The 12,302-nt window shown below is 41.8% G+C and overlaps 3 protein-coding genes across 4 annotated transcripts; 1 reads left to right on the top strand and 2 right to left on the bottom strand.

Annotated features, from left to right (window-relative positions):
- Positions 1-585: 585 nt before the first annotated feature.
- btr02 (bloodthirsty-related gene family, member 2) lies at positions 586-2,765 on the bottom strand. Its single transcript, XM_069702947.1, has 7 exons — positions 2,496-2,765; positions 2,430-2,460; positions 2,311-2,381; positions 1,977-2,216; positions 1,762-1,891; positions 1,640-1,666; positions 586-1,417 (listed from the first exon to the last, which is right to left on the bottom strand). Exons 1-7 carry the CDS (start codon positions 2,763-2,765, stop codon positions 873-875), a joined length of 1,314 nt encoding a protein of 437 aa, XP_069559048.1. The 3' UTR covers positions 586-872.
- Positions 2,766-4,730: 1,965 nt separating this feature from the next.
- LOC138623291 (GTPase IMAP family member 9) lies at positions 4,731-6,630 on the bottom strand. The gene is made up of 2 exons (XM_069702724.1): positions 6,609-6,630; positions 4,731-5,761 (listed from the first exon to the last, which is right to left on the bottom strand). The coding sequence occupies exons 1-2, from the start codon at positions 6,628-6,630 to the stop codon at positions 4,731-4,733; spliced, it is 1,053 nt and encodes a 350-aa protein (XP_069558825.1).
- A 1,080-nt stretch (positions 6,631-7,710) lies between these two features.
- rsad1 (radical S-adenosyl methionine domain containing 1) lies at positions 7,711-11,842 on the top strand. 2 transcript variants are annotated; one of them, XM_069702945.1, is made up of 9 exons: positions 7,711-8,025; positions 8,149-8,282; positions 8,382-8,586; positions 8,668-9,033; positions 9,643-9,706; positions 9,781-9,928; positions 10,214-10,268; positions 10,371-10,474; positions 10,884-11,842. In XM_069702945.1, the coding sequence occupies exons 1-9, from the start codon at positions 7,870-7,872 to the stop codon at positions 11,026-11,028; spliced, it is 1,377 nt and encodes a 458-aa protein (XP_069559046.1). In that variant the 5' UTR covers positions 7,711-7,869; the 3' UTR covers positions 11,029-11,842. The 2 variants fall into 2 exon arrangements, with proteins under 2 accessions (XP_069559046.1, XP_069559047.1); XM_069702946.1 differs by having other exon boundaries at positions 7,936-8,099; positions 8,209-8,282.
- Positions 11,843-12,302: the final 460 nt, after the last annotated feature.

The following is a 12,302-nucleotide window of genomic DNA, read 5'->3' as shown; positions in this document are numbered from 1 at the left end:
AAGCATCCTTTACACTGAGATATATTCAAAACAAATCACAGCAAACATGTTTCCTATTATTAGTTTTTCAGTCAAGGCCAAAGCATTAGTGAAATTATTGAAAATGTCACCGATGCACTGATACACTGGGTGTTATCATGGATATTTACCTCAAATGAAGTATTCTGGGCTTTCACTGCTCCCCCTGGAGATGATCCACAGGCTAATGTTTGTCTTTGGGTCCTTTGCTTGTGTAGATCAGTTGTGGATGCCCTGAGAGTTCAGTTCAGTCAGCAGGAAGGCCGGAGAGCAATGGCGGCTCGGTCTCAGAGGTCGGGTGAACTGCAGTGGAGACGGGCGATCAGCTTCAACACCCAAGACTGGACTGGAGATGGGGCTGCCCTCTGAGATGCCAGCGTGAGTCTGTGTGGCAGTGGGCCGAAGCATGCGCTTGTGTGCACGACTCTGTTGGTGTGTGAATGCGTGAATGTGTTAGAGTGTGTCTCCCAGTGCCTGGTGTACGGGCACAATGCCCTGCTGTTCTGCTGTGCCCTCCCTCCCTGCTCCTTGTCAACCTCTGTCCCAGCCCTGCAGCCCCACACATCCATCTAACTCAGCAATCCCCTTTTTCTCCTCTTATTGAACTTGGTCTCACTTGTTCATTTATGAGAGCCTTTTCTTCTCTTCTACCCTGCTTTTTCACTTTTCAGTCTGTTTATGGGTTTCATTGAAGTTTTTGAGTGTGAGGAGTTTGTCCTTATGCACCCTTGTGTTCACTGTTCTGACAGGGAAAAAGTGGTTCATTGTAGATTATAAATGGATTTTTAAATTAACAAATATATTAACCAGACTGGATAGATTCTGAAAAGATAGAGTTTATACTGGAATGAGGCTCAGATGCTGCAAATACTAGAACAGATGATCAGAGGAGCCTCATTTTTGCCACCGTGCAGGTGACCTGGATTGAAGAACGGATGAAGCCTGTCTGTGAAGTTATCTGTGAAGGTGTGAATGTGGACCCCAGATTCTGCACAGTAGAAAGACACATGGCCTTCTGTGTAATCCAGAAACACGGCCACCTTCCGGGGTCTCTGCTCCAGAGCCACCGAGGTGACAGGCGAGGTGTTGGCGATGTATTGGCCTCCAGCCTTCAGGCTTAGAGTCCAGAAACCATTTGCAGGGCAGATGGTGAACTTTCCCTTCCTGTTTATGGACTGTCTGGCGACACCCAGGTGCCATTCGATCTTCTTGCCAACCTCCACCTCCCAGTGGCACCTCCCACTGCTGAAGCTTTCTTTGGCCAGCACGTTCGCCACTCGGTCAAACCGTTTGGGGTGATCGGGAACCTCCTGAAGCTTGTCCATGTGCCTCACCTGTTTTCTGTCATTTGAGACAGAAAGGAAGGGGTGGGCTGTCTTCACACTGAGGTTGACATCCACTAAGAAGAATGGAGGAGAAAAAGTCAAGAATGAATCAAACAGTAGTGATATCTTAAATAACATAAGAGACTGGGTCGGAGGGATTCAGTCTTATGTTTTAGGTTTCAAAACTGCAAACCCTGTAAATCCTTGACTAAGAAAAAAAAAGCATTTGATTTTTTTTTTTTTATAAATCCCAAAAAGGAATGCAAAAATATACTTGTAAATTTAGAGCACTTTACCTGTGTATTTCTCTATTCTTTTAAGTTCTGAGGAAAATACACAAGAAAACCAAACATCACTATCATTGAATTTATTGTAAAATGCAGATTAAATACAGTAAGATAAACGTTAACCTTCTCACCTGCTTTGGAGAGTCTGTTGACTTCTACCTTTATTTTTTCCAGTATGTCTGACAATGCTTTTCTGGTGGCCCCGACACAAGGATCAGTTTCTATGGTAACCTTGGACCAGTCCTTCATCTCATAGGGCGACTAAGGGAAGACAATGTTCAGCACAACATAACAATACAGCTTCACCATTGTCATCATGTTGTCTGGAGTGGAACAAGATGCTTACCGTGGCAACTTGCTTCGAATCATCACTCTCATCAGACATCTGAGGATCAGGGTCGTTGGTATCCCTCTTCAGCTCACGCACTTCCTGCTCGATCTCTTTCACCAGCGTTTCTACTTTCTGCTCCTCCTCTTTCTGTTTCTCCTCAATTGCAGCAACGACCGCCTTGTGATTCTTCTCCATGGTATTTACAAGGACAGAGAAGACCTTCTGACTCTCTCGCACCTCTCTGAGATAAGAGGTCTGAGTGGACATTATCATCATCATTTAATAGTACGTTTTGAAGAGTCAACAAAGATTACAATTATTTTAATTGTTTAAAAAGGTTTCAACTCACCTTTTGAAGCGCAAGAGAATATTTCAGTCTTTCTATCTTCTGCAGCCTTTCCTGAATCATTTGCTCAGCATCTATAACCTGCCAATGTGCAACACTGACATAAGCACTCACAAATATACTTGATTTTTTTTTTTTTTTAGATTGAATCACCTGTGATTTAATGACAGACAAAATCAAAAAGGTACCATTTCCTCATCAGGTGTTTTTTGTGGTCGAGACTTCCTGTAGTTATTGGAGACATCTGCCAGAATGCGGTTGACACTGAGGTCGGGCCTGTCAGTGAACGGTCTCTTACAGTGGGGACAGTATTTGGACTGATGTCGCGTCCAGTAGTGGCACAGACAGGACAAGCAGAAGCTGTGTCCACATGGGATGGTCACAGGGCTGGTGAAGATGTCTCGACACAGAGAGCACAAAAATGGCTTCTCCGGGAGGAGGCTGATGGTCAAGGCCATACTCTGAAAAAGACCATGACATGATGTCAACAAAGTACAAAGCAAAGCTTTTCCTGGTTGTTTTTTTTAATTCAAAGTCCTCCATGTTTGGAGTTAAGGGAGTTGTGTTTGAATGGTAAATAAGGTAACACAATGGAAGCTTATTGTTCATGTGAGAATTGTGTAAATCATTTGTGAGTGCATCGCTGTCATGGACATCTCAAGTGGATTCCTCTGTTTTAGGAAAACAAATTTATGATATTGATGGAAAGAAAAAAAATAGTTTCTTCTTGTCTGCATGTGGCTCTGGAAAGTTTCTATGTGGTCATCTTATTTGCAAGTGACTCCGGAAAGTTTCTCATCAAGTGGCTCTGAAAGGTTTCTTTTGTTTTACTCTCCGCATTTAATTGACGACTCCCCTGTGTCCTTATCTTGTGACCTGCGACCAACTCAGTATCACCGAAAGCAGATACAAAGGGAATGGGGGTGACTGTCAACTGTTTGTCACACTGTATAAAAGCTGCCCTACGGAGGAGTGACGTTGAGCAATGCTGGACATCCTTCTTTGAGTGTACATGTATTTGCTCCTTCTTGCAAGAATAAATGTCCGATATGTTTGATTTTGAACCTAGCCTCTGAGTAATTTTTCTGACAGATATAGAAAGAGTTTTGACAGATGATATTAGCTGAAAATCTAATATTCTGCTTAAATGTGGTGGAACCAAATTCTAACACGGTCGAAAATGAAAAGTGAAGCACAAGTACCTCAAAGTTGTACTTCAGTAAATGCACTCTATTACTTTCCACCACTGTATGTTGTTACATGGTTGTCTTCTGAAGCCACATAGCTTACTACAAATTTGATTAAAAAAAAAGAAGAAATTGGAAATCTACATTGCTTTTGATAAATGTACAGTGATATCAGTTCAATCATCCAAACATAGGTGAATTTACAAAGAAATGGGAAAACCCAAACATCTTCACTGCAGCTATGCAGCACTTCAGGACAAGTAAGACATTGTGTTCTTCAGCAGAAGAGTGCAATTATTTTACTGATTAACATTGGACTCTACCTTTCAGACTTCTGACTGTCACGACATTTTAGTTCTTTGTGATTAACGGAAGCAGGTAAATATGTTGTCAAACTGGTAGCAACCAAGCTGTGTATGACATCAATGGGGAGATATAACACAACACAAAGCAGTAACTACTTTCAACTTAACATTGATTTTCATCTAATGTATAATTCCTCTGTTCTGACTCACATAGGAAACAACCATTGGTTATGTAATATGCTCGTAAATGATTAAGAGGACTGAGAGAAAAATCTGAAATTGGGTACAAAAAGAAATCAATATGAAACCAGTTAGAAAGGGAAATGTGGTCTTACCTATCCCAGCTGATCTTCCCCACTGCTGTCAGTCTGCACTGCTTCTACTCAAAGTTTTAGGTAATAGTATGTAGAGACGACACTTGTTTTACCCTCAGCAGGTGCACAAAGGTATGCCTGTTATCTAGGAAAAGGGCAGTGGTTCAGACAATGGCATGCTAAGGTGAGACTCCACCCTCGATGTTATTTGAGCTACACATTGACTAACCCAACGACAAGACAACAGGGAATGTTGGAGTTTGAATAAAGTGGTAAGAGTGCACACAGAACAACCACGACTAACTAAAACTACAATTGCCTTTATTTTAAATGTATTCATTGACAATTTTATTTAGCTGTAAGATTTTGTTGTGACTTTAGCCATCAGAAACCCCCTTAAAAGTCTGTGCCAAAACAATGGAATACTATACACCACTTGACGTATGATATAAGTGCATATTGTAAAAAAGGAGAATGGTTCAGCCTAAAGGTAGTTAAACATTAACATATAGTTTGGTATCAGGTAAGCCAGAAGGCTTTTTTGTTGTTGTTATAATTAGATACAAAGAACGTGTGATATCAAGTTTTTCATCCTGAAAAGCAGGTCCTCAGTCAGATCACGCTGCTGCTCGAGGAGCTGCAAAGAAGCGATTGATGAATATTGAGTTGAAGTTCTGTCTGACAGGTGGGAATACTCTGTCCTCCATGTTCTCTATTGCCACCTGTGCAGTTCCGCCTGCTGATCCACCGACTGCACCGCCGATGATACCGTAAAGAACCATCCCCCCTGGTCCCTCTATAGACCCAAACAGGGCGCCCATCACGGCCCCGACAACAACCCCCGTACCGAGTCCTCTGGCCAGAGAAGTTCTGAGCCAGCTATTGTCCATCTCTGCTTTGGCTCTAATCTCTGCGCTCACATTGGCAGTGTAAACATCCTTCTGACAAAACAGCTCCTCTTCTATGTACTGCTTCTCCAGCTCAGTCCACGTCTTCTCGATATCTGCCGTCATCTGCTTCCTGAGCTTCTTTTCCTCCTTCTTCACGCAGTCCTCTGCCTTCTGGAAAGTTCTGCTGGAGAAGAAGCCCCCTCCCACCGAGGCCACTATCATCTCGATATTCCTCAGCAGCTCCCTGTCTTTGCTCTGGTCTCTCCAGTTCTTGTTGAAAATGTGAAAGCGTCCACCATACTTCTCAATCAGCTCTTTCAGGAACCAGTCTGTCTTCTTCACCCTGTTTTCCAAAGCAGGCCCATCCACATTTCCTTCATAAGCCAGCAGGACCATGCAGTGTTTCAGACAGTGTCTCCCGAAGCGCTTCTTCATCAGTCTGGAAGTTGACATGTCATTCAGGGAGATGTTCTCCAAGTCAAAGGCAACAAGAAAGGCATGCGGACCAGGTATACATAAGCACTTAGACCTTCTGAGCTCCATCTTTGTCTTGGCCTGAGACATATCCTTGTCATAGATATTTGGTCCGTTGATCACAGCCACTCGTCGCCCGGCCAGCTCTCCACTGTTCTTCATGCTGTCAGAAATGCTGGTGACATCCTTAGAAAACACCTGCCTGCCAAGTATGGCGTTAGTGAGGAGGAACTGAGAGGGTCCACTGCTACCGACCACCATAAGCCTCAGTTCCACAGGACATCCTGTGAAAAGAAGGTAGTTTAGTTCAGTTTGAGAAATAACTCACTTGAACACAAAACAATAATGTGCTTTAACACACCATAGAGTCTTCTGCCAGTCTAATAAGGTATAGACGAGGTTGAGGTTGCATATAAGGTAGAAATACCACGAATTACCACTTTACAGTAATAGTTTTTGCTTTTTAGTACTTCAGTTTTTTATTTTTTATTTTTCTGGTTTTAATGCTAAGCCCTTTAAATGCAAAGCCTGTATTACAGATTTTTTTGACCTCTTGCAGGTCAACTGAGCTGATGGTCAAACTCTTTTTTTCTAAAGAATGCTGGAAAGACATATTATATAAATTATTATGGAGGATCATCATGGGGGGAATCAGGGAATTGGAGGGTGTCATACGTTCTCTTTTCTTATGTTGTATTTCAGTGCATGCATGTGCTCAGTTGATACACTCAGTTTACATTTTCTCTAGAGATTAAAAATGGTAGTGCAACATTTCAATTTTGCCTCATTTGGTTATTAATTTCTAAACAGCTTGCAGCTTTATATCACATTTGCATTATTTTTGAAATATTGGGGGAGTGTTGCATTTTATTTTGCTTGTTTGTTGGTTAATGACAGGGTCCAATGAAAATATAAGTAACCCTGGGGAAGTGAAGTAAAACACAAGTCACAAGTCTCTGTCCCCCTTCCTGATCCAAGTAACTTTCATACAGCCCCCCTGTTACATGCAACTTGATATTCCACCTTTGTACTTTTATAACATAAGTAAAGAATAAACAAAACAAGAGGTCATCTCATGTCCACATGGTTTTGTTAGCCCCACTTGTATATATTTTAAATCCGAAAGCTTACCTTTCTTCTTTTTCTTATCCATTTTGGCAGATTTACACCAGATTCATTCTTTCAGTCCAGCAGCTTCTCACTCAACACACTTGCTTGTATTCAGTGAAAACATATCCCTGTCTGTTCCACCTCTGCCTCTCCGTCTCAGCTGATTATTGGGTACCACATTTAATATCAAGTGGAAAATGTCCTCGGGGTTGAGAGCTGGCAGTGACCACATTTATTGACAACTCTGGTGACATTACTGAATAAATTACTGCAAATTGTCACTTTGAAATAATATGGCGAAGGGTGGGAGTAGTTGATTTGGATTTGGCCCAGTCCATTGGCTCACTTACATAGAGAATCATATCATGTGTTTTGTATATCGAACATCGCCACAGACTCTGATGTGTTAGTGCTGATCAGAGGTGCTCATATGACGATGAGAAGCACTTAATCAGAGATGTTTGTCCACCAACAGGTCATTTTTGGCTCTTAACCTCAAAATGATAAAGACATTTAATTAACTGTAACCCCAGCAAGGGCATTTTTTTTTTCTTTTTGTACATATTTGTAAGTATTTTTTGTCTGTATTAAGACAAAAGCTCTGTGACCCTGCAAGGTTATTTTCAGTGCACTGGACTGTTTTTTTTCCGGGTCAGGGAAATCAATAGCTCATTAAATTACTTTGATCCTATCTGAGTGCAGCACAAATTTATATTCCAAGTATAGACTATGGGTCTTTCTGTATTGTTACTGTGACAACAAATATCATGTTTACAAGGAGCTGATGATACTTCATTCAGCCTCATTCAAAAAGATAGGCACACAGATAGGCTATATATAAATCCAGGATGCAGCTGTCCACACATTTTTCTCACATATATGCTACATCTAAAGTTTGATACAGCCTAAGTAAAGTATAAACTGTGATAATACAATAGCTGGAAATAAGTGATGATGAAAAAAAAGTTTTTTTTTTTTTTTTTTTGCAGTAAACTTAGTGTCCACAGCAGCCGATTGTAGACCAACAAGTAATTCTTCTCCAGTAAAACAGCGTCTCTGTGTGGACAAACTGTGAAACACACAAAGAGGAAATCACATAATGCATTTCCTGTTTGGAGGAGGGACGACAGAGCTACCAGAAACATTGGAAACCGTAGACGTATATACTTATATATGTATGAAATCAAAAATGATTTAACACACATTTGTCGGCTGGTTACATCGTTGTCATACAAACTGAGGGAGACGGACGCTGCGGCACGTGAGTCTGCGGTAGTTGCACATGAACAGCACACAGATTAAACACTCGCTTCGCGCGGCCAGGCGAGCCCTCTCTCCCGGCCTGCGCTGCTTCTCTGGCGGGGAAGTGACTGAGGATGTGCCTGAATGGTCTGCGGGCTCTCCACACCTCGCAGAGGAGGCGTCTCTCTATGTGCACGTGAGCTGGCTTTGGTCAACTATGCAGAGATACGAGCACATATCTGAACTTGCGTATGCGTGTTTCAGTCCTCTGTAAGTCCCCCCCTCCCCAGTCATACCATCCTCTTCCGTCCCTCCGCAGTGGCCATACTGTCTCAGAAGGTGCTCCTACTGCAACTTTAACAAGTACATCCCCAAACAGAACAACGACGACATCATGACGAAGTGCCTTCAGAGGGAGACTGAGACTCTGCTGCAGCTCAGTCAAGTCTCCTGGTACTGATTCGTTTGTCCTTCCATGTGAAATCAGCTAGTAGCTCTACCCTGCAGCTTCCTCTTCATCACCCTTCTTTTTTTTTTTTTTTCCATATGCAGCATCACGTCAGTGTTTTTTGGTGGTGGGACTCCGAGCCTCGCTCACCCCTCGACCATCGCTGCGGTCCTCGAGTCTGTTTCCAGGCAGGTGAATCTCTCACATGACGCTGAGGTCACACTCGAGGTCAACCCCACTCCCGTGGGAATGTCAAAGCTGGAGGACTACTGCCGTGCCGGGGTGAATCGATTTTCCATAGGGGTCCAGGTAAACATCATACATGGATTTTTCTCATCACGGAAATGATGGTGTTGCTTACACTTTTATCTCACATTTTCAGTCGTTCAGTCTTTGCAGGATGAGCACTTGAAAAGTCTGGGAAGAGACCACACTTCTCATGAGGCTCTGCAAACTATCGGGGAAGCCAGGAGGCTGTGCCCCGGCAGGGTGTCGGTGGATGTCATGTTCGGACGGCCCAAGCAGACAGTTGAATCCTGGGGAACGGAGTTGTCGGAGCTGTTGAGGGTTTGTGACGACCACGTGTCTCTGTACCAGCTTACCCTGGAGCGAGGCACTCAGCTATTTAAACAGGTGCAGAGCGGATGTGTGACCGTGCCCGCCGAAGATGTGACGGCAGAGATGTACCAGTGTGCCAGGAAGACGCTCCACCAGCGTGGCTTCCATCAGTACGAGGTGTCCAACTTCACAAGACGCGTAAGTCCTCAGCAGAACGACATTTCACTGATGATCAACCTCAGGATCTCTTCTCTCCCCACATTATGAGGCATTAATTCCCTCACAAAGATGAGAAGAAAGGCAAGTTTAATAGTTTATTCGAGTACTGAAGGCAAAGATATTTGAAGCTTTACGTAATTCAGTGACTGACTGATTTGCGGTCCCTTTAAAGGTCTGCAGATGTTGTCCTTCTCTGTTGTTGACCAATCAAAATGTAATGAACAAACACACATTACGAATAAACCTTTTTTTCAAACGTGAATCCACTTTTGACCTTAAAAAAACAGAGAAATATACAGTAATTGTAGATTGTGTAGTTGTTCTGCTTTGTAGGCATCTGTATCCTCACTGTATAATTAACAGTGCTTAGGTCACCAAAATTAAACCATAGAGGCGTACTGCTTTTTGTTTTTATTTCCGGATATAATTGAGTGGTATTGAGCTTTTTTTTTGTTTTCGTTGTGTTGTGTTCATCAACACTCCATTATCAAGGCAGCTGTGTCCTCTAAATTGCTCCATATTGCCCCATAAATACATCTGAGAGCAACAATTACGACGGCACTAATGCATTTTCTTTTTGGTATGCAGAATTCGGTGAGTCACCACAATATGAGCTACTGGAGAGGCAAACAATACATCGGCGTTGGCCCAGGTAATAATATCCAGATTAAAAGCAGTGAATTATGTTGACTGTAGTCGTCATTTTTGATGTGCGTGTGTTAACAGGAGCACACGGGCGGTTTGTTCCCCTGGGGGAGGGAGGTGTTGTTCGGGAGGCCCGGACCCAGACTCTGGAGCCTGACGTGTGGATCCGTGAAGTGCAACAGAGGGGGCATGGCACGCGGAGGCGGATTCAACTCGGCCATCTTGAACTGTGAGTTGTTGCACTTACAGGCTGTCTTGTACCAAAAATATTACACAAGAAGACAGCTGCAACTTCCAGAAATACTCTGCACATGTGAAATGTAACGATTAAGTATCGGCCAATCAACAGAGTGCGAGTAACAGTGTGTAGAGGTTGTGTACATGTGCTCCTTATATGAGACATTCTGTCCCAGTAAAACACTATTATCAGACTTGTGTTAAGCTCATTTACCCTCTCTGTCCTTGTTTGTGTCTCATCAATGTGAGGCTTAGCTCTGACACGTTTGTTTGACAGATTGGAGGAAGTATTGGTGATGGGACTGAGGATGACTAAGGGCATTAGTCACAAGGTGAAGCACACACTCACAATGAACCCTTCACACCTCTATGAAGTTTTGTGAGATGTGAGACATAATCATGTTTGTTTGTGGTTATTTTCTTGTATTCAAAAGCACTGGGAGTTGTTTAGCCCTACGCAGGGCCTCCATAAAGTCTTTGGGGCATCTGTCGATGTCCAAGAGTTGCTACAGAGCGGGCAACTGATTCTCGATGACAGGTGACTCATGATTATTATTTTATACCTCTGCAAAGATTGACATTTTTACTGGCAAAAAAACTGATTTTTCACCTTTGTAGGGCTGAATGTAACAATGACTTACTTTATTGATTGATATTTTATTACTATTACCTGATTAAATCATTTATAAAATGTCAAAAAATAAGGGGAAATTTATCACAGCCCAAAGCCAAAACAGCGGTTTGTGGTCCAAAATCCAAATATATACAGGTAACTAAAATAAATGGCAAACAAGCATTAGATCCTTGACTTTTACAGGCTGGAACAAGGGGATGTTTGGCCCATTTTTGTTTGAATAATGATTAATCTATAGATTTGTTCTTTGTCAATATATCTTCTAATAAACTAACTGTTGGCTCTCTACTCTTGTGTCTGAATCTCCTCTCAGGGGTCTTCGCTGCTCCTGGGATGGACTGGCTCTACTGGACAGCATACTTCCAGCTCTGCTGGTGGAGCTGGAGAGACAAACTCTTCAAATGCCACACACTCAGTTTGCTGATGGACAAACGAAGACGATCTCCAATCCGCGATGACAGTAATGTTAACAGAGCACATATTTTCATAGAAAGCCTGTTTGTGGCTGACATAAGATAAAAACAAATCGCATCTACACTTGAACAGGACTTAATGTAGATTCTCCTTCCTCTATCCTGAAAAACAGGCAGATACTGACTGCAGATCAGTCTCACAGGTCTTATTTCAGTACTAGTTACTTTTATTTAAATTCCTTATTTAAAGCTGTGCCTTTTTCCGCTCTTTGCTGCCTCCATTAAATGAGATTTTTCTAATCAAGTGTTACCTTGCTGTTTATCTTTCATAACAACTTAAACCACCACAATTTAGCCAGTAACAGTCTGTCATCTTACCGCAGTTATAATAGAAATGAAATAACGCTCCTTTATATTGTAATGTCCCTGTGTTGTCCTTCACACTTGTTGGGATGAGAACTGGAATATTACATGTTCAAATATTTTTAAAACCTTCAAGGTGCTGTCATACAATTATTACTAAGACCGAATTTATTTTCATTAAGTCTTTATTGTCGTTTAAACAGGATTATGACTCACCAGTACACAGGACATTGTTTGAACAGATATGCGAGCCTTCTAAGTAAACCGTACGTCGATTGAGAATACTGATAATTTCTGCTGCTTTTGTAAACACACATAATTAATGTGTCTCTTTAAGACTCCTCCAGCTCCGCTGTCACAAGGACAGATACAGGAGATCATTCCTGCCCACTGCAATAAGACTGTACAATAACTCACCTCTGGCAAAATCCATCACACAACAATAACACTGTTGTCTGTGTTTCTTGCTTGTTTAAATATAATATATATATATATATATATATATATAGTACTGTATATACTGTGCATTTTTATATTTAATAGTTTTTACTGTTATTTTATTGCTTTCCTGTATCTATAAATGCTGCTGTAGCAAAAGAATTTCCCCTTGGGGATTAATAAAGTAACTACCTACCTACCTACCTATCCTACCTTAATCAATTTCATTACGTGTCCTCCACGGTCAGCATACTGACAAAGAAATTACATTTAATTGAGAAAAGTACTGCAGACAAGTTCATTCAAATCTCGGACTTGATCAATTGGACTGCATTCACTGTAGCTGGATGACTTTTCACATAGGATTTATATGATACCAGCTGAATGAATATTAATTTCCTGGCCAGCTCTGACTGCAGTCTGTATTCTTACAAAAGAAAATGTTGAGCTTTCTTTAAATAGACCTTTCTTTGAAAGATGTATGAAATGCGCTATTTATTCCAGAGAAAACAGAGATA

This window comes from Brachyistius frenatus, unplaced genomic scaffold, assembly GCF_029030835.1.
Source record: "Brachyistius frenatus isolate BFR_SWC_R1_liver_20210118 unplaced genomic scaffold, ASM2903083v1 Contig_43, whole genome shotgun sequence".
In the NCBI taxonomy this organism is placed as follows: Eukaryota; Metazoa; Chordata; class Actinopteri; family Embiotocidae; genus Brachyistius; species Brachyistius frenatus.
Note: the sequence above shows the minus strand (reverse complement) of the source record. Positions and strands in the feature narration are given on the sequence as shown.

Coding starts and splice junctions, on each gene's coding strand:
- btr02 (XM_069702947.1), bottom strand. CDS start 2,765: ATGGCCTTGACCATCAGCCTCCTCCCGGAGAAGCCATTTTTGTGCTCT. Junction 2,382..2,429: donor TAAAAAAAAAAAAAAATCAA/GTATATTTGTGA, acceptor GGCAGGTTATAG/ATGCTGAGCAAATGATTCAG. Junction 1,667..1,761: donor CAACAGACTCTCCAAAGCAG/GTGAGAAGGTTA, acceptor TATTTTCCTCAG/AACTTAAAAGAATAGAGAAA.
- LOC138623291 (XM_069702724.1), bottom strand. CDS start 6,630: ATGGATAAGAAAAAGAAGAAAG. Junction 5,762..6,608: donor GGATAAGAAAAAGAAGAAAG/GTAAGCTTTCGG, acceptor TTCTTTTCACAG/GATGTCCTGTGGAACTGAGG.
- rsad1 (XM_069702945.1), top strand. CDS start 7,870: ATGAACAGCACACAGATTAAACACTCGCTTCGCGCGGCCAGGCGAGCC. Junction 8,026..8,148: donor AGGCGTCTCTCTATGTGCAC/GTGAGCTGGCTT, acceptor GTCCCTCCGCAG/TGGCCATACTGTCTCAGAAG. Junction 9,034..9,642: donor TGTCCAACTTCACAAGACGC/GTAAGTCCTCAG, acceptor TTTGGTATGCAG/AATTCGGTGAGTCACCACAA.